This window comes from Streptopelia decaocto, assembly GCF_964273445.1.
Source record: "Streptopelia decaocto genome assembly, chromosome: 2".
NCBI classification, from domain to species: Eukaryota; Metazoa; Chordata; class Aves; order Columbiformes; family Columbidae; genus Streptopelia; species Streptopelia decaocto.
The window spans coordinates 119,967,330-119,991,317 of NC_138655.1; the positions used below are offsets into that span (position 1 = coordinate 119,967,330).

General features: G+C 41.1%; 1 protein-coding gene across 1 annotated transcript in view; it reads right to left on the bottom strand.

Annotated features, from left to right (window-relative positions):
• Positions 1-23,653, bottom strand: part of CMTM8 (CKLF like MARVEL transmembrane domain containing 8) — a 37,256-nt gene extending 13,603 nt beyond the window's left edge. Inside the window, exon 1 of the mRNA XM_082045861.1 lies at positions 23,383-23,653. Coding sequence (XP_081901987.1) covers positions 23,383-23,553 — 171 coding nt within the window. The 5' untranslated portion in view covers positions 23,554-23,653. The remainder of the gene's footprint in view (positions 1-23,382) is intronic.
• Between the last annotated feature and the right edge of the window lie 335 nt (positions 23,654-23,988).

Sequence of the window (23,988 nt, forward strand, 5' to 3'; positions counted from 1 at the left end):
ATATACAGAAATCTTTCACAAGGTTTATGCTAAGTCAGACCATCTGCACAAAGCAACTTCGATAGGTTCATTTCCATACTGGTACCAACAGCAACATCATATGTAGGTTTATCCACAAACTACTTGAAATAAGGATCATGTATTTGTTTTACTTAAACGAACCAAAAGCCAACATCTAAAACCAACCAAACCCCATCAAAACAAAACAAAAACAAACGAACAAACACACACACACACACACACACACTCTTCCACGCTATTTAGAAAAATGTGTTAAAATGTCCATGGAGGAAAAATGCCTAAGAAAAATAAGGTAAAAGCCTGCAAGTACTGGATAAATCAATCAAATATAAATCCAGACTAAAATACAAAAACATTTAAAAACCTTGTTTGTACTATAGTCAGAGAAAAGACAATAACCATGTTTTAAAACTCAGCTTTTAAAACTGGAAGGATTCAAAATTAACTAACATTTCTATTAACACTGAGTAAAGATGCAAAGACGAGGAAATTCAAAAACATCTTCAGCTACATTTTTTAGAGACAGAAGATGTTTACTTAAGTGTCTTTGAAATTTCAAGGACCACGGTAAGGTACTCTGTAATCTAATCAATATATTGCCTTAGCCTACTGCTTCTCTTTCCCAGCCTCAAACACTTTCTAACACAAAACATTACAACGAGTTGACATCAGGCAATCACTACAGTCACCCTCCTCATCACTGACAACACTGTATATATACCACTTTTCCTCATAAGCATTCGGTGTCATCAGGAGTTGGAAGCATTTATTTTGGCAAGAGCATCTTGATGGAAGAAAGCTTTGTGATTCACCTGGACTGTCTTCTGCTGAGACAGTCCCGCAGGAAAGAACTTGGGCTCTACATAGATGCAGGAAAAAAATTCATTTGAATTCTGCATCTTTTTAAGGTTGTAGACCAGATAAATGAAAAGTCTAATGTTTTTGCTGAGACTTTCAGAGCCTTGCCTTCATAGCAAAATTTAAAAATCCACAGTGCTTGCAGAAACGTGCCAGTGGTCATAATGGATATACCAATGAAGTATGTTATAATTTTTATACACTACAACTCAGTGTCAAACTGAGTAGCAGCTACAGATCTCAAGTCTCTCCCACCTTTGAAAACATTTCATAATAAAACCAGTCAAAATTCAGCCTCTTCTATGTTCACAGAATTTCTAAAAATTATCTGAATACCTTTTAAATTATTTTCAAGCAATCCATTTCAGCATTGAATCCTCCCACAAGTATTAAAATTTTCTGTTATGCTGAGCCAGTAAAGAATCATAGAATCATGGAATCATAGAATAGCTTGGGTTGGAAGGGACTTTCAGAGCTCATCTAGTCCAACCTCCCTGCCATGAGCAGGGACATGTTCAACTAGGTCAGGTTGCTCAGAGCCCCATCCAGCCTGGCCTTGAATGTCTCCAGGGATGGGGCATCTACCACCTCTCTGGACAACCCGGGCCAGTGTTTCACCACCCTTAGTGTAAAAAAATTTCTTCCTTATGAAGTGCTAGTACTGATGTGCAGACCGTGACACTCATTATCCAGATCAGCCATGCAGTGAGGATGTACTGATCTGGCCATGGCATACGTAAATAAGGATATCAGCTTGCACTTACAAAAGAATTCACACTGAGAGGCAGAGCCAGCTTGCAGTAGTGCCCAAGAAACTATAAAGTCTTACTGGGAAGAGCAGAGAGAGAGAGAGGCATTTGGTGTTTGGCACACAATCAGGAAACTTATTTTTCTGATCAGAACTGATCAGTACAGCAATACTGCTGTACTGCCTACGCAGAAAGACAAATGCATAAAGAGCAAAATGCAGTAGCACACCCCAATTTTGTGTTACCTTAATGAGTCTACCACCCATGAAAATGAATAAATCACAAAGGTTCTCCTTCTCTAGCCTCCACTGACCGCACTGCAACTCATGCAAGAGGAGTCTTCTGCGATACGGTGCTCTGGCTCACTGCAACTGACAGCTAAAAAAAACATAAGTGGAGGGTTGGAGAGAGTAAGGAAACCATACTGTCCATCCCAGCAGTGTATTATAATGCTCAAATGTCTCTTCACCTGAGAAACATGAAAGCAATGTGTGAGACCAGAGCAAACACCAGTAACACGGACCGTAAGGAGGTAGCTTAAACTAAAAAAAGCAAAAGATGTTTTCTGCAAAACACGGACTGTCCCACCTCCCATCAAACATGTGAAATCACTACAGAAGAGCTTATTTCTTACAGTTTCTCAGGAAGTTTTGTCTGAAAAAATAACTAGAGGTAGAGTAATGGATATTGAGAAGATAAACAAGAAATAAGATTGTGCTTGGGTCATAAATTTTGTTCCATGTCATCAAAAACATCACAATGGAAGATAGACACTGTTAGGAAAGAAATAATTAAAATCTCCACCAAACAGAGCATATCACTGTGCCTTATAAATCAATGGTATATCTACGCACTGAGTATGTTCTGTTCATTCCTCTCTTCCATTTCTAAAATGATTCAGTCAGATTGCACAAGGCACAGAGAATGGCTCCTGCAAGAAAAGAAAGTTAAGGCTGGAAAAAAGATGAGTCCAATTTTCTGTTGAAGACTGAAGGACAGTATGACAGAAGTCTGCAGAATGGCAAGTGGCATAAAAAAAGGAACAAGGACTGGCTTAGGACTCGCAACACAAGAAGCATACAGCTAAATTAACAAGCAGAAAGTTGAAAAACAAACAGAAGGAAGTGATATTAAAAAAAATAAATAAATCAAGAAGTGAAAAACAATACATAACCAAATTGCATAATTCATTGCCACAGGAAACATCATACACACTCCTGGATAACAGGTTGTCCTTGTCTGTGTATAATACCTATATAAATGATAGTCAAGATGCAAATTTCAGCTCTGAAAATTCCTATACGTGCGGTTTGGTAAAAACTAGAAAACTATAGCAGAGAAGGATCTTGCCGTATGTGCTCTTTCTTACACTCCTCCCTAAGTTTTCAGTATCAGTCATTATCAGGTACTAAATACTGGACTAAACAGACCACCAACCAGATCCATTACAACCACCGTTACTAACTTCTGGTTTTAATTTGCTTTACTTTCCTGAAGGAGACCCTGGGAACCAAGTATTGGAAGCTGCATAAGTGTTAATCAAATAGGATGGGATGACTACATGCCACATCAATATAAGATTTGTGTCTAAAGTAGAATCATGAGGAATAATCTCAAGTAATAGTGAAGAAACTTGCTTGAATTATATCATCATAAAATCCATCGTCTCAGCAGAGCAGTGGTTAATCATTAACAAGCCATTAAAATGTGTACAAAGCACAAAGATTGGTCCTTGTACCAGGGCACTTTCCACATTAAATGCTTCAAGGTTTTTGAGGGCTGCATTCAGGAGCACACTAACATTTACTGACGCCTGTAAATTCTAACTTAACATTCACGTTTCGCCTCAGGATCTACACACGCAGAGACATTTATATAGGTTATTGTGCAGTATGCATATATTATCTTATACGCCCTTGCTAACACAGTGCTAGCCATCATTTTATCTACATGGCCACAGCAGAAGACACGGCCTCGTCTTTGCCCACAGTGCTCCATTATCTGACAAAAGTACGTTTACACAGAATATAGCGTGATGGGCCTGCCCCAGGTCAGTCACGAGAAAGACCTGCAACCAACCCCGGAGCTGCCGCAGCTGACTTGGAACGCAGTGGACCCCACTATCAGCAGCTCCATCAGGGCCACAGTTTAATGTAAAAAAAAAAAAAAAAAGAGGACTGAAGACAAACAGCCTGTCCTAAAAAGCTCTTACTCGCCTCTCCGGAAGGGCACTGGGTGAAACAGTTGGAAGGCAATGACCTCCACAGTGCTTAATCTCAAAATGCTGACCTCAAGGCAAGGAGACCGCCTGGACTCTTATCCAGCGATCACGAGGGATGCGAATAAAAGGAACAGCTGCCGCTCCCTTTTCCTTCCACTTCTGTAAGGCCTGGCTGGGGCAGGGATTGCTCCCACCACCTAGCATTTCCCAAAAAGAACCGCCTTGCTGTGGCGTGGCGATGCTGTTGATTTCAAGATTTCAAATGCACCATCTTCAGAGCTTCCTGACAGAGCTGGGAGAGGCAGCACTGCCACTGCAAACACCACAGTGTCGTGGAGCTGGGAATTGCTCACCGGAACGAATTCCTGCAACGCTTTGCTCTTCAGCAGCAGAGAAAGGAAAATGTAAAGTAATAGTATATTAGAGCAAAACACAAAATAATCTGCCTTTTCAGTTACTTTCTGAGGAAATTTTTACTTAATGCTGCTTTTAAGTATGAATTTTAAAGCAGACAATTACAAAGCAAAGTAGTCACGCAGAAACACACAAAGCACAGGATAAATGTCTCTGTTTCCCAGTGGTTGCTTTTATGCTGCCTCTAGAGGTAGGAGCTTTTGCGAAAAATCAGAAGATTTGGTACAAACAGTTTTTAAAATTGCACATAAATCCCATACTCTGATTTTTTTGGTGTGTTTTAAAAAGCCTGGTTATAAATCATCAAGGCAGGTGAAACTACAAGGTTAAACGTTTTTGTATTTAACATTAAAATATTAATGCATTTTGGCGCTCTGAGTAAAAGTTGTAGCTTACTTCCTTGAGAAGTAACATTCACAAGTCGGTCCTTTAAACAGTCCTGTCCTTGTACAGGCAGTACGGAAGGAAAAACACATCCTATATGACCCACAGGAGATACAGGAGTAATTCATTGAATTGATTTGTAATAAGCCCTATGATCAAATCCATACTGTGCTGCATGATTTCAGTTTTAAAAGATCTTCATACTACACAATTACGTGCAGATTTGAGAGCTCATATTAGTAGGGAACATCGGCTACTTGGTGGAAGGACTTCAAAGGGCTTGCAGTGCTTCTTTGCTGCAAATTAAATTAAACGTAAAATTAAAAAAAAAAAAAGGAAAACCATATTGGCAGGCTTTTTGAATTCTTATTTTGAGATTTGAAGCTGAGATTTGGACAAAGGAAAAAATTTCCTCTCCTCACATTTAACAAGAATTTCTGGATGATTAATTTCTTACCTCTTCTCAAGACAGAAACCCTCCCAGTTTTTGGTTTAGGGTGTTTTGGGGGCATTTCTTGCATAGGGCAGATGACAAGCTTAAGATTCTGCCTTTTGTTTGTTCAAATGTAGTGACTGGTTCACAAATATATGGGCATTTTTCTGAGAAAGGCCGCAGGATTTCAAGTCAAGTAGTAGAGATGTATTTCTGGAGGTAAAGACCACGGTACAGCCCTTGTGCTCTGAATACAATTTCTCCTTTATAAAGCACATGTACAAACTGTGAGTGCTGAATACATGGTTGTCTTCGATACTTTTGGAAGTGTATTGTGAGGAAATTATTCCCCTTGCACAGAAAAATTAGGAAAAAAGAAAACTATTAGCTTCAGTAATCTCTAACTCAGTAATCTCTTTTTACTTTTTATTATTTAAACTGGAAAAGCTCAGAGTGGGTTCCGAGCTCAAAAGATACAGGGTCGTGTGTCTGGCTGAATGAACCTTCCCCAATGTGGCTATTTATTATTATTTTTATCACTACAACTACCATTGTTTCTTTACAGAACATGATGGTAGGAAGGGTTAGCTCTTCTAATAAATTCATGTAAGTGAAAAGAGGTTTGAGTTACCTGTGTGGTGTTCTACCTTCATCTTGCCTCTTCTATCTAAGTAAAACTTTTCCTTTTCAACAAGATCTATAGCACTCCTATCTTCCTTTCTCCCATCTTCCCTGAAGGAGTACAGTTCCTGAGGGTAGAATAATACCAGCTTCTCAATAAATGGCAATCATTTGTGCAAGTTGCTTTTAACATTTAGTGCGTGTGTACACATAAAATACACGCACCCACAAAGAAAGTCATTCTGCCATCGTTTGTATGTTAATAAGGTGAACTATTTTAAAAATAATTCCTAACAATGGTTACTTATGAATTATGACTATTTATGTGGTCCACTTTGTTTAAATGGTGTCTACTTTCTTCAGGAGAACAATGCTGTATACAGCTGCTTTATTAATAATGTCACCGGCTCTTTGTTGCTATTTTTACATCTCCATCTTCCTGTTAGGCCATGTAAATAGAGATGCCTATAATTAGCAGACATACGGCATTGTTTCACAAATCTTAGCTGTTACATTAAAATAGAAAGCTTATTACTTCTTTGGGAATAACTTTTATTTTGCCCTATAAAGCCAGATATGATGTGTTGGAAAAATCAAAGACGGTATCTGCTAAGAAAGGCAATGCTGCATTCCAAATCTACTTAAACATTAAGAAAAACATTAACTGCTCATTCAAAAGAATTTTTTTTTTAATTTTTACAATGAAAATATAATATCTTTTCATTTCCAGCTGAATACCACAGAAATTGATGATGTCCCACACAGAGTTTTTCCTCACTGTGACACAAAATCCTATAGTCACCAGAAGTTTTAACAGTTTCCCTTGCCAGACAAGCAGAAGACATGAGAAAGTAAGTCTGCATCCAGATGTGTTGTTGTCTGCCTATTTGGAAGCTTATTGTACTACTTGACTATTTCTGTATCAAGTCCCAAATATAACGGTCCTGGTCCAGGAATCATTATCCCTGTTTTTGGGTAAAGATTAAGGATTTTATAAAGACTGATCCACATCTTGTAGAAGTACCTGACTGATTTTTTTTTTTCCTTCTCTGGCAAAATTGTTTTCTTTCTTGAATGTATTTTACATTAACGACATAGAAGAACAGCATGCCTATAAATATTTAACATTTGCATATGCTTTTCTGGAAGCATTTGTGTTCACAGACTTCACAGCCAGAAAGGACCATTTTGGCCATATGCACAATGGTATAAAGATTTCAGCCTACAACATGCTTTTTGGAAAGAGATGATGTCTTGGCATAGATATTGCAATAAGATTCATCTTGTCTCTAAATCAGCTGCCATAATGTCTATTACTTTCATTGTTGAAAAACCTCAGTGAAGTCAGTTTCCAGGCATGTTCTTTTCTCAGATCTCCATATGACACCAATGTATCAAAGATAACTTTGTACTAAGAGCCATATTTAAAATTTTTGACAAAACACAAGTGAACAAGAGAATTACAAATACTACCATTGCTTCTGGCAAAAAGCTATGTGGGTTTTTTTGGTTTGGCTTGGTTTGTTGTTGGTTTGTTGTTTTAGGTGGGTTTTTTGTTCCACCCCTCCCTTTTTTTTCCTCTTTCTTCTTTTCACAGTAATATTAGAAAGACTTGAAGGAATCAGGAACAGGGCAAATCCAGAATTAAGTTTTCAATAGAGACCTATTTAAGAGTTATTACCACTGTCCCACCTTTAAAGTTTGCAGAGAAGTTTAGGGTACAAAAGCAACTCTAAGATGAAGAAGTATATGCAAGTGAAAATATTAATGCCAAAGGAAGAATATTAGTTGGACAAACATGTAAAAAGACACTTCAGATCAGTCCTGCTTTTAGAGAAGTCCTTGCTACCATGCTCCATAACTTTATTTTTAAGGTTCTGAAGAAAAAAACTCCGCAGGCCTGAAGGACTTCCCACAGCCTGTCTGCTCTCCATAATAAATGCTCAAATGGTGCATGCAGCATAAGAGAACAAAGTAAAAAGCTCTGTGGGATACCTGACACTTGAAATTCAAACTAACAAAGTCATAAATTAAGTATATATGCCTGCGTGTGAGGCAGGGTATAATGTTCTCTAACTGCTTCAATAGGCCTTGTATAAACAAAGAACAGAACAACTGGCTACAACTATCAGTTTTCTAGTTGCAAGGAAAAAAGTCTCCAACAAAAAAAAAAAGAAAAAAAAAAATCAGGGCATGAAGACATTGGCTTATTTAGATTTAAACAAGTCAGCACAAATGATTTGGTGTCCCTCAGATGTCTGTTCTGCTTTTCTGCCAGAGTTTACTGCCCTGCAAGAATGGCTACACACAAAGCTGGTCCTGAATTACCACACTCTACTGCCTGGTGTATCCAAGGTAAATAAATCACTCGTTTAGGGTTATCACCATATGCCGAACTGTGAACTGCGGTGAACAGCAAGGCATGGAGACCTGTTCAGCTGGCTGCATTTAAAAAGCTACCAGCTTGAAATCAGAACGTCTGTATTTGCCTCCTGTAATACACAGGGACAGAAAAGTCAAGAAACAAGCATCAACAAGTCCTTCTTAGCTGCTGCTCTCACTGCATGTACTGGCACTTCACTGTCCCCTCAACACAGCTAATAGATTTTTGGGTTTTGAAGCATACTCAAGTCCATTTCTCTTTCTAAATCTGATTTGTCAATACAGTTTGCAGATGTCAGAATTGTTGCAAACTACATGGATTACTATGGATTAGTGGATCTCCCGTGGCCGAAAGAGGAGTGTCTACAGCAATTACACTTCAGTGGAAAGGTATTCCCCATACATTCTCCTTCTAACCTCTCCGCAGGCATAGCACTTTCCTCTGGGAGACAAGCACGTTCTTAACCTAAAAACTGATACAACTCCCAAATATATCACAGAATCATAGAATAGTTTGGGTTGGAAGGGACGTTCAAAGGAGCTGGGTCTCTTTAGCTTGGAGGAGACCGAGGGACGACCTCATTAATGTTTAAAAATATGTAAAGGGTGATTGTCACGAGGATGGATCCAGGCTCTTCTCGGTGACAACCAATGATAGGACAAGGGGCAACGGGTACAAACTGGAACACAGGAGGTTCCAGTGAAATATGAGAAGAAACTTCTTCTCAGTGAGGGTAACAGAGCACTGAACAGGCTGCCCAGGGGGGCTGTAGAGTCTCCTTCTCTGGAGACATTCAAAACCTGCCTGGATGCCTTCCTGTGTAACCTCATCTAGGTGTTCCTGCTCTGGTGGGGGGATTGGACTAGATGATCTTTCAAGGTCCCTTCCAATCCCTAAAAGTCTATGATTCTGTGATTCTGTCATCCAGTCCAAACCCCTGCCATGAGCAGGGACATCTTCAACTAGATCAGGTTGCTCAGAGCCCCATCCAGCCTGGCCTTGAATGTCTCCAGGGATGGGGCATCTACCACCTCTCTGGGCAACCTGGGCCAGTGTTTCACCACCCTCATTGTAAAAAATTCCCTCCTTTCATCTAGTTTAAATCTCCCCTCTTTTAGTTTAAAACCACTACCACTTGTCTTATCACAACAGGCCACGTATCTAGCAAAGTGTGACCACAGTTCTAGCATAGGCTAGAATTTTGTTCTAAAATTCAGGCAGATCTCCTCAGCATGAGATCACAATATTGGTCTAAAATATAAGCACTGCTTGCTCTCCATCCCATCCAACCTCCCTCCCTCCATCCCCTGCAATACAGATGCCGAGTCAGCAGATCAAGACACCAGCTCTGTCTCAAGGCATGGTCTCACGCATAAGCATAGACTAAATTGTGAAAAAAATAAAAGAGGACAAGGCTTCTATACTATCAACCATTGGCAGATGAGCAAGGCAGATAACCAGAGGGCAGTCACCCTGTCAGCCTTCAAGACCAAATTAGCAACTGCTTACCAGCGAACCACCTCCGCAGCGCTCAGCATTCATCACGGTTTAAGGTGACGGGAACTGTGACTGTGTCAGCTGCTGGTCACTGGAGGTGGCCACGACCTGACCTGGCAGTCAGCTGGCAGTACCAATATCCAAAAATGCAGCAATCAACTTTGTCAAGGGCTATCTGCATCTGACCTGCAATTCATTAGCAGCAAGTGATGCAGCACACATGCCAAAGTTGTAAGGAGGAGAGCTCTAGGTAAGGTAACAAAAGCCAAGGAGCTGAGGGAATGCCCTGCTCTGGCAGCAAGCTCCCTTCCCACCCAAGTGGTTCTTCTGAAAAACCCAAGTCTTCTTCTGTAGTTCTGTTTATATTACACCATCCCCAATATACACAACCACAAAATTATATTTACTTAGCCAACTTCCACACCTTTTCCCTTTCTCTTTCCTCAGATTTGGATCATTGCTTTCTTCTGCCAAATATTTTCTTCCCTAGAATGACAATAGGGCAGATACAATAAAGAGGTGTTACCAGTCTTTGTTCAAACACTCTTTGTTCAGTATTTCAGCTATTTACCTCCTGCGCAGAAGTTCCTGTTTTCCCACTGAGGGGGGAAGGGAAGGCCATTTATGGTAGCTTTTTGTTTAAAAAAGTCTGCGTGCAGTCAGAGATACTTAGTATATTTTCCCTCAAAAGCATGGCATTACTAGTTTCAAATCAAAAAGGGAAAATTCTTTAGAGAACTCAAAAAATCTGACTACAAAAGTAATTTTTGCAAGTATCCCTTTCTTCAAGCTACCCACTATTCCTATATCAAAATGCTCAAATCCACACACACTGACAGCTCACTATGATGAGCTGTCCACAAACACAGAAGCATGTAACATAACCTCCTATTGCCAACAATGTTCCAGGTTTTGGCAAGGAAAACCAAGGAGGCAGAAAGGAACTAGGCCACCAAAAGACATCGCTAGCTGGGAGCTTTGCTATTTCACACAAAGGGAAAAGAAAAACTCAGCATGCATAGAGATTTGCTTTTGATACAGGAGAAGGCATATTTAATTTGATAATCCAGTGATGGGGGAGGAAAGCCAGGGGACACACTCATCCATTGGACTGAAGGAACTTGTTTAGATTGACATTTGTGATGTTAAGCTGTTGTGACACCTAGGATTTAATAGTATCATGAGGTTATGGCAATGTGGATATAACAAAGTGACTAATGCTTCATCATGGAATAATATACCTACTTGTATTGTGGGATGCATGACCTTAGGACGCTTTAAAGAAATATGTAAATTAGACTTCAGGGTTATAAAAGGGCAGATCTGAGGAATGGACCTGCACAGCTTCCCGTTTTATCATCTATAAGCTACTCCATTCTGTGCATATGAAACGCCTAAACAAACGGGTAACACATTGGGGGGAACCTTGGTAACAAGTAGGTTAACTGCCTTCAATTTTCCCAAAGTCAGTTTTAGCACAGTAGATCAACACAACAACAACAAAAAAAAGGTTAAAAGCGTCAGTTAGGCTCCTCCTAATCTCAGTCTAATTTGAAAGCAAGTACTCCACACAGGGGTACCAGAGAAGAAAGATCTTAAGGGAGGTGATCTCTTACTAGACTAATCCATAGAGTTGGCAAATAAACCAAACGAGGAAAATTTCTGGGCACTGAGGAAGGAACAACAGAGCCACCTCTTTAGCAAGCGCTCACAAGTGCAAAGGAAACTACTATCGGAAAGGAGCTGCTGTTTTTTAAGAGCCCAGCAAACAATATAAGCGCAGATTAGCGTGTGTAGTCTTAGCAGTACACAGGCTTTCATGTTCTTTTTATTTCATGTACGGATATGTCAGGGTGATTAAAGTCAATGGGAAGTTTGCAGCAGGTTTTAACAGCATCAAAAACTGATTTGTTATAACCTTCTCTTCATAACAATACCATATGCGTGCATTGGATCTTAGTCGGATTTTGTTCCCATGAACTCATCTGGACTCTATTTGCACTTCTTCTCAGGTCATCTTCTTGTTTGTGTACTTTGTGTAATATTACAGAGACAACCACCACCACAGATCAACATTAAGTGTTCTTTTAAAATGCACTTCTCCATATTTTTCTTTTTAACTGAGACCTAAACTGAAGAGGCATTTTGAAATAAAACTGTTTCCTACCAATTATTTAGGCAAAAATTACTTTTGGGAAGGTTTTTGTTGTGTGTGGGTTGTGGTTTTTTTGTTGTTTGCTTTGGTTGGTTGTGGGGTTTTTTGTTGTTGTTTGTGGTTTGAGGTTTTTGTTTTGGTTTGGGTTTGTTTTTTTTTTTTGAGGCTAGCATTTCACTGTTCAGCTTAATAAGAAAGAGAAAACTAGATGTAACCAAGATTAGAGAATTCCATCTCACATATTGCTGTGTACTCTGTTTAATTTTAACTTGACCTGGTAAAACACTAAGAGACCCCATCTCACCTTTAACACATTATCTTGACTTGTTTACTTCAGGCAAATATTTGCTAGATAGTCCTCTGTTACCCCATAAAGAGAGCGTCAAGTTCTTTGTGCAAGTGTCTGGTCATGTTTCACAATTGCCAAAGTCTATAGAGAAATCCCAAGTTTGAACAAAATGTGTGTAAACATTATTCTCCTGGCTAAGATTCCTACCCTTTTTGCTGAGAAGATAAAAATGGAAAATCCTTTAAACGTACCAAATGGAAGAATGAAGATGTGATTAGTAACATAAAAAGTTGTTTATTATTATATTCCACTCTTGCTAAGTCTCACCATTCAACTATAGCTCTATAGGCCTTTGTAATATGTTCAAAACTGGTTTGATATATCTCCACATGGAGGTCATAATTCACAAGCCACAAGAGAACGCATCTCTTCAAGCAGGTCATTACTTTCCTCTTGCACACTGCCTTTTGAAGTCCAGTCCCATTAATGCAAGAATCTACTCAAAATAGTAAAACAAGGATTGTGGTTTTCCAAAAGTAAATATAGTAGTTTCTCAATGACAACTATCTTTCTCTCCAGTAGAAATTTTACATGGCATCCAGACTCTGACATAAGCCACGTTGCTGTCCATTTGGAGAAGAAAAAAATACTAATACAGTATTCATTTGTACCGTGCTATATCTTAGAAGTATTTCTCCTTTCCTGTGGAGTTACTATCTTGGAGGTCAACCAGCAATCTACAATAGTAAATAACTGTTCTAAGTGTATTGCACAGTCCAACGAACATGGCTTATGCACACAGTGAGGCTTCACAATATATAGATCAGAAATCCAATCAAGATCCTGCTTTCCCCTGTATCCTGAATTTCTCATCCTGAAGAAATTCTCAGCTTTTTTGGTAATCTTTCACTGAGGTCATCACAACATCGTAGTAGATCTGATGACAAAACCCAAGTCTGTTCAACCGGCTCTATGCCTATAGCTCAGACAAAAGTACTTGTTTGTTTAAAAGAAAGCGCCTCCCGCAATGCAAGGACCAAACATGTCACAGTATTCACCAATAACCTCCTAGATCATTGTATCACTAAAAGTATTTCAAATATTCTTCCAAAATACTACAGTATTTTTCATAGTTTTGTCCTACCTTTATGAAACCATTAAAGATGGATGTCACATACTACGCAGAGCCTGTTCTTTCAGTTGCCACACACCTCTTTCTCTCAAGGCCCCATTTTGACAAATTCTTATGTCAGGGGCTGCGTCTTCTGTGCTGATTCCCTGTGTCAAGCCTGAAGAAGGGCAGTCTGGACGAAAATCATGCAAAACAGGCCTTCAGCAAGTTGCCCTGAGCTGCTGGGCAAGGAAGGCTTGAAGGAATGAAGGGACAAAAAAGACCACGAAACCCCACAACTACAAGAGTTGGAAAGTTAAGAATTGGGACAAAGAGGCAGAGAGTGCACAAGAAATAGAAATGCACAAATGTAAGTTGAAATGCTTTCCCTTAAGAATGCAACAAAGGCGTAAACAAAGTTCTCACACATCTTAATTCTATATATAGTTACGTATACATTATGGTATAGTCTGTAATGACATGACCACGCACTTTTCCCATCTCTACACCACCACCACCTGCATGCAGCAACAGAAGGCAGAGCCTTCTTCAGAGCTAATGCCTCCCACTATTTTGCTTTCACCTTGTTTACTTGTGTGGCCTGCAGACTTGGTCCCTGGTTGCAACCCGGGGCTTTGTATCCACATGGGCTCTTTAAAAGTACTTCATTATCTGGGTTATCTCACAGGTCATTAGTAAACTATTAAATGCATCTCTGTGAGATAAAGTAGTATAGCATCCCAATTTTACAGACAGCTCACTAAAATTAAGGTCAAAAGTATCTGCCAAATTTCACTGGAAAAGTAATTTTTCCTGCAGCACTAAACGTGGCACCGCATTTTGCCTCATCAGAACATGGCTCCTGCAGATTTCAGCTACAACTGCAAATAATAATTTCTTTTGCATCTCAGACCCAAAGCTGGGGACCCAGAAAATGAGAAAAGCAAGCACACTGAAATGCCAGGCTTACTTGCCTTATCTAGCATCCCACAGGAACACTGTAGCGCAAGCAGAAGATAAAAATCAGATTTTCCAAGGAATAAGTTAGCCAGGAGACCATCCTTTATCTTTGAATAACCTTTCTTTACTCATGGCATGCTTTCCTCCAGTGCTGTGTGCACAGTATCCCAGTAACTCCCAGAAAAACTCTCCTGTGCAATGACCCTGTCAGAAGTTACTCGATAAAAATAAAGTGATCGCGCAGGTTTTGACTAGATTCCAGCATCTGCACACAATCCAATACCAAACCAACATTGCCAGGGTGAACATCAGTTCTGGAGCTTCTTAATTTCCAAGGCCTTCAGCTATAATAATATCTTTTATTGGTTTTGTATATGCTCACACACACGCAAGCTCTTTGGAACAGCATATGATGTTACTGGCAGCAAGGTACCTCATAGTTTAGAAATTAAACTAAAACCAAATCAATGCACAGCTCGTATCACAGTTGTGCTCTGAGCCTTTAAAAGACAACTGTGTATTTGTTTATGCTTTCCAATCTACAGCAGCAGCAGCAGACACCCAACCATGGATTCACCCTCCCCTCACCTGATCCTTGTCAGAGTCTGGCCTATAGTGACTGTCTCCAGTAGGAGACCACACACGCTGATTCATTTTATCAGTTGAAGCGTCACTTTAAAGATACATTGCAGAGGTTTTCTTCTGTTGGAGGTTTGCCTACTCCCCTGACCCCTCAATACTTAATTCCTGCCTGCAACATTCTTTGTGTCTCCGTTTTTAAATTTCTCCTTCAGCTCCTCATACTCCTCTCAAAACTGGGCTGCCACGTTCAGCTATTACCTGCTGTAGGAGCTGCAGCCTTGGGAACAGCACTTCCGTTGAATGAGCAGATGCTAAAATAGACATTAAAGGGACTCTTTCATGTAATGACTATACACACACATAAGGGGAAAAAAAAAAAAAAAGGGGTGAGGGGGATGCAGGGGAGAGGTACCCTGTCAGTGGCTGTACAGATTCCAGGCTAAATAAATAGTCTGTGCAAAACAATGTCACCTTTAATATATTTAAATCCAGGCCTGGACACAGCAGTCACTTTTAAAGCTGATGATAGAAACCAGTCTTGTTTTCAGGTATGAAGCAGAGGTTCTTGACAGGTTTCCTTTCAAGTTGTACAGATCAGGCCATCGGCCAAACACAAGCAGCAATTACCTGAGTACGATAAAAGAAGCTGCTTTCCCCATGTGGCCTCTTTCCAGTCCTACCTAGTGTGTTTTAATATATATATTCTTTGCATCTAGATTATGATATATTCAAAGACTGACAACATATTGCTGATTATTACCACGTCTACTTAGTTCACCTCAGTTCTGCAGATTTTAGCACATGCCATATCAGACCAGAAATATTGTGGCTGCATAGAAGAAACTCCTGGGACAGCATCTCTCTAATGATACCAATTTGTTGAAATTGTTTTTATTTTCCTTCAAAGATTTTTGTCTCACAAACTTGTGGTTGCCATCAGCGTCATCTGCATACCCATACCTTGTGAAAATGAATAGTGTAAACACTCCACACTGTGCTCTAACTTGGCAAAAATGCAGTCAAGCCCAGGACTAATCCACGTCTGTTTAGTGAAGTGATGTAGCAAAGCCTGGATCCAGTATTAATGACTGTGGAACCAAGACCCCAGCCTCTTTCAGTTCACTAACATAAGCTTAACACCAAGCCTTCCTTCAACTAGACCCAGCCCCACTGAAAACAGTGACTCAATTATTTCCTTACTCAGTCCCTCTTTTCCCGGAGTTCAACCAGTCTCATACCTGAGCCGCTCCTTTCTGAGGCAGGTGAATCAGTGCCAGAAGCTTCCACGGGAACTGGCTCAGGCCAGATGAACAGAACTACTTTGCCAAAGGTCTGATGGATGCTAAAATCTGTTTGCTATTTGACCCTAGAAGAGAGGGCCTGGTCCTCTCTGCAAGGACACACTTGCTACTGCTTTTCTGGAATTGGAACAGGAAGAAGTACAGATGTATCACACTGTCACAACAAGTACTTTATCCAAAAGAAAAATGAAGCTGAAAAATATATACATACATATATTTATAAAAAGATATAAAAGCAGGACCATTAGAAACTGACTATATGGCACTACTATTCCCAGAGGAGAACAGGATAGAACAGCAGGCTGAATGAGGGCGCACTCAGCAAACAAGGGCAGCACAACATAATTCCTGCTATGCTCCCAATCAGAATGGCTTAGAGTCCCTAGGATAATTTTTCTGTGGTTTTGAGAATCCAGTTTTTAGGAAGAATCCTTGAGCCACAACTGCTCTAACCCTGCCTGTTGCTGCTGGACACAGGACAGAGTAGACACATGCACAGGCTCCCCAGGTGTGCAGGAGTGCTCCCAGCATCCCAGGGCAGGGAGCCAAAGGCATCTGCTCCTGATGAAGAACCACTTTGTTAATGGTTAAGACAAGGAGTCAGAAACCTGGGGGGCATTTATGATTTTGCAAGAGTCTAGTGTGACTCACAGTCAATTAACCTTTTTGTCTTTGTCCTTTACCTGCTCACATTCCTACTACACTGCCAGCAAATATACCTCTTTATCATACATGGCACGAAAAATCTTCTCTTTTTTTAGACAGGCTTACACTACTTCAAGATCCTCTAATTTGAGATCTTAACAATGTGTAATAAATCATTCCAAGGAGAAGGCAGGAATCTCAATGTAGAAAGAGAAAAAAAAAGACTATAACACATTAGAGGAAAAAACAACAAACCAGCAATCACAGAGAAAACGGACAAAGACAAATGCAGGATTTATATTCATTTTAGGACAAAGTATAGCATCAAGAATCTCCACCGTTTGCTGGATCTGACAATACCACTCTTCTCACAAGCAACTCAGTTGCCACAGTACAATTATGCAGGGACGTGGGACTTCTGGGGAAAAAAAAAGTCTTCCATAATTATTTTTAATCGATCAGTTGGCATCACCAGAAAAAAAGGCAGTTCTTTCAGGGATGCAGTCCCAATATATTTGCAACAGTATCACCAAACTTCGTCCTCAGACCATGATGGTTTTAGCCTCAGCACTCATCCTTATGAGTCACACACCCAGCTACAGCATCCTGCTAAAGATAAGAGCCTAGGAAAGTGTACCTGTTCCATTAGGAATAATGGAAGGACTGCACATCTCACCAACATACAGACACGGGCTACTGAAGGAAAAATATAGCTTTGGGTTGCATAAGAATTTTTGTAGGTACAAAAGAAAGAAATTGTTTTCTAGAGTTTGGGAGGGGTGAGGGAGAAGGAATTATATTTACTATCCACCCAAGAACAAAGTTGATGTTTAAGTATGTCTGTAAAGCATTCTTCTCACGAAGAGATGATAACATTTCATACACATTCCACCTTAACCTTGAGGTATTAAGAATACTTTGAATTTTTGACCTTTTGTAAACCATCTGCATTTAATTTGAGAGGCATTTTCACCTTCTTACCATGTCAGTCCTGATAGTGTTTCTGTCTACACTTGGTGCACATTCCAGGCAACTCCTTCCAAAGCTTCTGTTTTCTTGTGTCCCCCAAACAGTTCTTTTTTTCCTAAGGAAACACCCTGATCTTGTGCAGGAAACCAAAGACCTTTAAGGAAATGGAACTTTAAACAATTACATGACCCTAGAGGAAGATGGAAATCATATAGATATGCGTATCCACTACACTGAGGGTTGGTGATAGGATAACAGCACCTAAAAAAGGGAGAACAGAGACCTGACTTCAGGGAGAGTTTTGTCTGATCAAAAGCACAGGAGAGAGCTTAGACTTTACATTGTGTGTTTTCTTATTCATGCACAGGAAGATTAAGCTACTTCATTAAGTGACTGACTAGTACGGGATACTTCTTTTCACTCAGTAATTCAAAGTGAATCGTTTTAAGACCATGCTTATGTACACCTCCTCTAGGTAACACACCTGTTCAACACATCAGAAGGTGCCTCAGTGTTGTCAACTACATGCAATCAGACATGCTATGACTGCAGTAAAAACTGCATTATGAGAACAAACAAAACCCAAAAGCAACAACAATCCCCCCCCCCAAATCTTTACAGTTCCTCATAGAAGATAAAGTCTTGCTGCTACTCAGGTGAGGAAAGGGGTTTTATGAAAGTCCCTCTGTGTTTCTGAGGGCTACCCAAGAACTTGGGGTGCAGGAGGAGCATGGGATCTATATAGAAAACTTGGAACTGCAGTCACAGAGGCCATAAGACTAAAAGGAAAAGCTAAATGCAAGGAGAGCTTTAGAAAATAAAGTACAATTTTTGTCTTTTAGCTTTTTCACAGTAGATGGTCCCACTGTCTTATTTCTGTTTTTCTTAATATTTATATGGTTTCACTGCCAACTTAATTCAAAACCTGAATATCTATAAAAGTTTTTTATGCATCTTTTAGAAAAAAAAGGGTGGAAAAGACAATTGAACAAACATTTGGACATGTGTGGTCGTTCTGGTTTTGGTAATCTCAGTATCTTAAATCTGACATAACTTTCAACATCCATTTAATATTTTGAGGCTGACCACTCTACTAGAATAAGAAGATTCAACAAGATTTCTTTTCTTAATTAAGCCTTCAACGGTCTTATATTTGAAGAAAAATGAAATAGTGACCAAAATTACTTTTATTGACCAGAAATATAATCTCAAACCATAATTTTATGTGGTGCCTATAATATAAAGAACCTCTTATTAGGCTTCTATTTCAAGTCTATCTCTTATTCTGGGCATTTCACTCAAAGAATTATCTGCATAGAATTGCATGAAGAAATGTAACTGTAATTACAATTTACTAAAATTTACACCATCACAAGCTTTCCACTTGCAGCAGCAGCATAACAAACTTCCAAACCTTTCTAAGTTATGTAGTGCATGTTTTTGTTAAGAACAAATAGCCATCACAAGCCCTAACATTCACAGAGCAAGTTTTATGAGGGACTGTATCTAGCAACATATTGGTGTGAGGCAACAACCTGAAGGAACCAATGTTGTCCCGCTAGAAGGTAAATATTTTTATAACTACATCCATAGCAACCACAAAACTCTCCACTTCTGCAAAGTGATCCATAATGCTAGACTTCAGAAGCTGATTTTAAACTGTCAAAAGGTATCATCATCCTTTATCTTGGCCATAAAATTCCCAGGAAGACAAATATATAGTCTTTCTAGGCCATCATTGTACAGAAGAGAAACACTCAAAAGACATCTCTGGAAATTGCTATACTTGCTTCTTTTGAAAATATAAATCCTCCTTGGGGGAGTGGGACCAGTTACACTATAGGAATAAGTCTCAGTTATCTTCTATTGGATATACTTATACTGCAGTGTCAACTCAGGTGATCGAGATCTTAATTAAAGACTTTATGTAACATCACTTACTTCTTATATGCTATTTTTCACCAACAGATCTCAGTGTGCCTTACAAAGATTTATATCCATATTCCACAAATGGAGAAATCAGAGATGCTAGAGAAAGGCAGATAAATTCATTGTCAGTAGTCACTGGCCAACTAAGGTCAGTGAATCCAAGTCTCCCAAGTCAAAAGCTCCTGCCCTGTTCAGCAAGCATCCTTACTTCTGTGTATAAGTAATTTGGATAAACATCCAAAAAAATTGCCTCAGAAATCCAGTGGCATTTTCTATTCTGCACTTTGCAGAGAAATAAACTGCCCCCAGTTCTTTCCCAGTAATTGGCAAGAAACCCTACACATCCTCAGGTCAGGGAGGCAGATGTAAAGGCAATGGAAATCTGTCAGCACCAGGTAATTTAGCCCACGCTTCAGGCTGCAGCTCTGTGTTCATTCATACTAGATGTGTACAGTGCTAGACCAAGCAGCATTACAAAATTAAGCTGAACCAGGTTTGGGTACATGATTTCATTAGCGCTCACTATGCACGGTCAACCTCATCCCAGATTTATAGCGGCTTTAAAGCAGCTACATAAAGGACAGATAATACCTGATCCATCATAAAACCTGTCTTTATAAAGCTAACTCATTCTGAACAAATTGCAAACAGCAGACTGGGTTAATAGCAGACCAGTGTTTCACAGCATTGCAAAGAATCTCTTAGTAGGAACCACTCAGCTGAATTTACTGTGCCTCAGTGCAGAAGTAGGCTGGTTACCAGTGCACGTGGCAATCCACACAGCTGTTATTCATCTTCACAGTACACTAATTAGGGAGGCAAAAGCAAAACCTGATCAAGGTCCTTCATTTAAGGGAAGGAAAGATTTAATTTATGTGGTAACTTTGTGCTTTTCCATTTTCTTTGGTTGAAGAATAACACAGATTTGCCCTTTGCCTATACAGGGACAAGAGCTCCAGTTCCAGAGCCACAAACTGCGCTCCTTTTGCTGCCTGCGCTTCGCTGATTGACAGCAGGAGTAATTAAAAATTTAGGCAGCCCTACAATGCAAACTCAGAACATTTAGCGCTGTTGTTTTAACAGCCCTGACTTAGCTTTAACATAGTATCCTAATGAACAGGGGTCTGGTAGATTAGTAACTGAAGCGATAACAATCTTACCAAAAACAGTCCTCTTCCCTGCCCATCTCACAGGTGCGTCCAGAGCAGGGGAAGCAGAAACAAAGGTCTGTTCTTAACAACAGCTGCTGCACTTAGGAGCCTGGTGCTCAGACTGAAAATTATCCCACTGCAAACTCCTGAGACTGAAATACAGACACACATATGAAGTTGTTTGCAAACCGTTTACAGGTTTGCAAATCCTTAGCAGAAGGATCATGCTGTGAGCTGGGGGTGAGGGGGGTCAGAAATATCCTGAGGAGTCAACCTGTGCAGGCAAGCCACACCTTTTGTATGAATAATACGGTCAGAACAGGCAGGAACTGACCGATTGGGGCTACACAACTCCATTACTGCTGAATATGCACAGCCAATTTTGAAATAGAGATCCTCTGTAGAGCAGGTCATACTTTCTTAAAGCATGCTTCTTAAGCACATTTTATCTCAGAAGAAAAAAAAAAAAAAAAGTACATACAGAACTGGTTGAAAAGGTTTGACCAAGAAACAACGCCAAACATATATATAGATATACATATAAACCAACTTATTTGATTTTAATAACTGTTTTTGTTTCAGTTAATTCCATATCAAGGTATTCACTAATATTTTTTATTTTCCTTTAATTTCACAGAAGAACATCTACTATATGTGCTTTAAAATAAGCAGAGTTAAAAAACAGAAGTATTTCCTCAAAGGCAGTATCTAGTAACTCTCTACTTCTGTAGGACCTGCCTTATTGATTTCAACTTTTTATTAATACTGCCCTCCATTCTCTCAAATACATAATCACAAACCAGTATAAGTTCATCTACACTACGGACTTCTGTCAGCTCCTTTGAGTTGACCAGGAACTGCATGTCTTCACTACTGTTGATCAATTAGAATACATATGTGGAAGCCTATAGTGGAGACACAACTCTACTACTAGCCTTCTTTCTGAAGTTGGTAAATGCATTCTCAAGTACTGATGAAACTTAAGCCAAAGCTGGCTCTAAATATAAATATTAATGCACTCAAGCATCTCATAATGGTGGCAAAGAATCATTTTATAATTATTCCAGGAGTCAGGAATGGCTGATAGCAAATAAAGTCCCCCTAAAAACCATCATCACTTTGTTTAGAAAGGTAAGCTACACAAATATCATCACCTGTCAACACAAATTAGAAAGCACACTTCCAACAATGAGTAAGCAAGAGCCTGTCCATGCCCTGTGGCCATGTAACTCAATGGAAGTGCAGCTGACACAGTATTCAAAGCCAGGTTGAATATACAACATTCCAGCAGAGCCTGGGAAAAGCCTTGGGCACCTCTCTAATAACATACAGTGGAATCGCTCTTCAGATAAAGTACAAGAAAGGTTCATAATTCTGTTGTAATTAGTAACTGAAAAAAAGAGTGGAAAAGAAAGCAGCTTTTCTTTCAAAAAACCTAAGGCTTCTTTATTTGTAGATCTACCACAACTCTGACAGTGAAGCACCCCCTGTATTTAACAACCGAAACAACCCTACCATCACCTGCCTACTGAAGACTGTGAGAATTCCCAACCATGCTGGCATCCAAGGTACCAAGTGGTAGCAGGCTCTGACTTCACACCCTCACCACTCCTTGCCCGCGCAGCAGCTGCCACCTCAACACGCATCCTCCCTCCGATGGCACCGCTCCTGCCAGAGGTCCTACACTGCCCGGCAGCCTGAAGCTTTGCTTGGTAATCTTAACTTTGAAGTCTGCAAAACCAACACTCATTCCACTGCTCTGGTGAAACACAATGTTTTCAAGCTCTGAAAACGAATCTGGTCAGATAAGTTAATCCTTCCAGCATCATCAAAGCAAAGACATCACAAAGAAAACTCAAAAAACTCAGTTAGGACAACCAGCTCTTGAAGTTCCTTAGCGACTAAGAGTGTAGATGAGCAGACTTAAAGGAAACTCATTATTTTGAAGTGGAGATGCTGAGTATCTATTGCTTAACGCAGGGAGAGCGGGCAGTCCCACAGAGGGATCCCAGCATTGCCTTGTTCGCTGAAACAAGCGGCTAAGCCCCATCCTGCCTGGCTGTTCCTTTACACCTGATAAAGTACCTGCGAAAAACAATAAAATCACTACCAAAACCAAACGGTGTTAGTTCGGCAGGGGGATTGGACTAGATGATCTTTTGAGGTCCCTTCCAATCCCTAACATTCTGTGATTCTGTATGCTGCTCTGCACAGGTGTATCTAATCACTAAGAGCATAAGGAACTGCGTTTTATTGACCTACACAGTGAAGATAAGTTGCCCAATTAATTCTCATTTAACGGCTGTATGGGTGCTATAAAAGTACGAAGCGCACACAACCAAGGTAGTTCCAGAAAAGGCTCCAAAAAATCAGCCAGCGCTCAGTTTTTCTACTACAAGAGGTGATGATACCGCAAACACCGCGGGAGACCGAAAGTACCGCGTGTGCCCTGTGTTACTCTCGCATTTGTCGATAGTTTCAAGGCGGGAGCATTGTGTTCCCACTCCGCTCCACCTGCTGCTACGGACCCATCGAAGCCCGCTCAGGAGATGAACTGAAGGAGCAAACAGCCCAGCCTCCAAACCACGGCGGGACCACCCCGCAGAGGTGACCCGAAAACCCGCGGAGCGCCCTGTGCCGACCCGCCGCTCCCCGCACAGTCCCCAGCCCGGCCCCGCCACGGCCGCCGCCTTGCCCGCGGTCACTCACGATCTCGGTCACCATGAGGAGCCCGGGCAGGGTCCGCAGGAACTCCCTGTCGTAGGCGAGGGTGCTGGAGCTGGCCGACAGGTTGGCGGTGAAGGAGCTGCTGGTGGTGGTCACCGTGTGGGAGCGAGGGCGCGGCGGCTGCTCCTGAGGCTGCGGCACCGGTGGCTCCATCGTTGGCGCCGCGGGGCGGCCCCGAGCCCGGCAGCGGGGCGGGGGCAGGGGCTGCTGCCGCCTGAGGGGCGGCGGGAAAGGCGCCGCCGCGCCGCTTTGTGTGGCCCCTCGCCTCAGCGCCGGGGGGAGGGTGCTCGGCGCCCGGCCCCGGGCAGAGAGGCGGGTCCGCCCAGGAGGCCGCCCAGCCCGCCCGGAGCTGCCCCCGGGGCGGGAGCGGGGCAGCCGCCTGCCGGGGCGGGCGCTGGGACCGGCAGCCTGCGCCGGTGTGGGGGACTCCGGCCCTGCGTTGGTGTTGTAGGGGTTCCCCAGCACTAGGGAAGGGCAACGAACCCATCTCCTGATCTTCTGGACTTCTGTACACACACAAGCCCTGGGACCACGTCCACTTCCACTGTGGCTAAGGAGCCAAACTGAGCCAGCCTTCTCTGCAAAAAC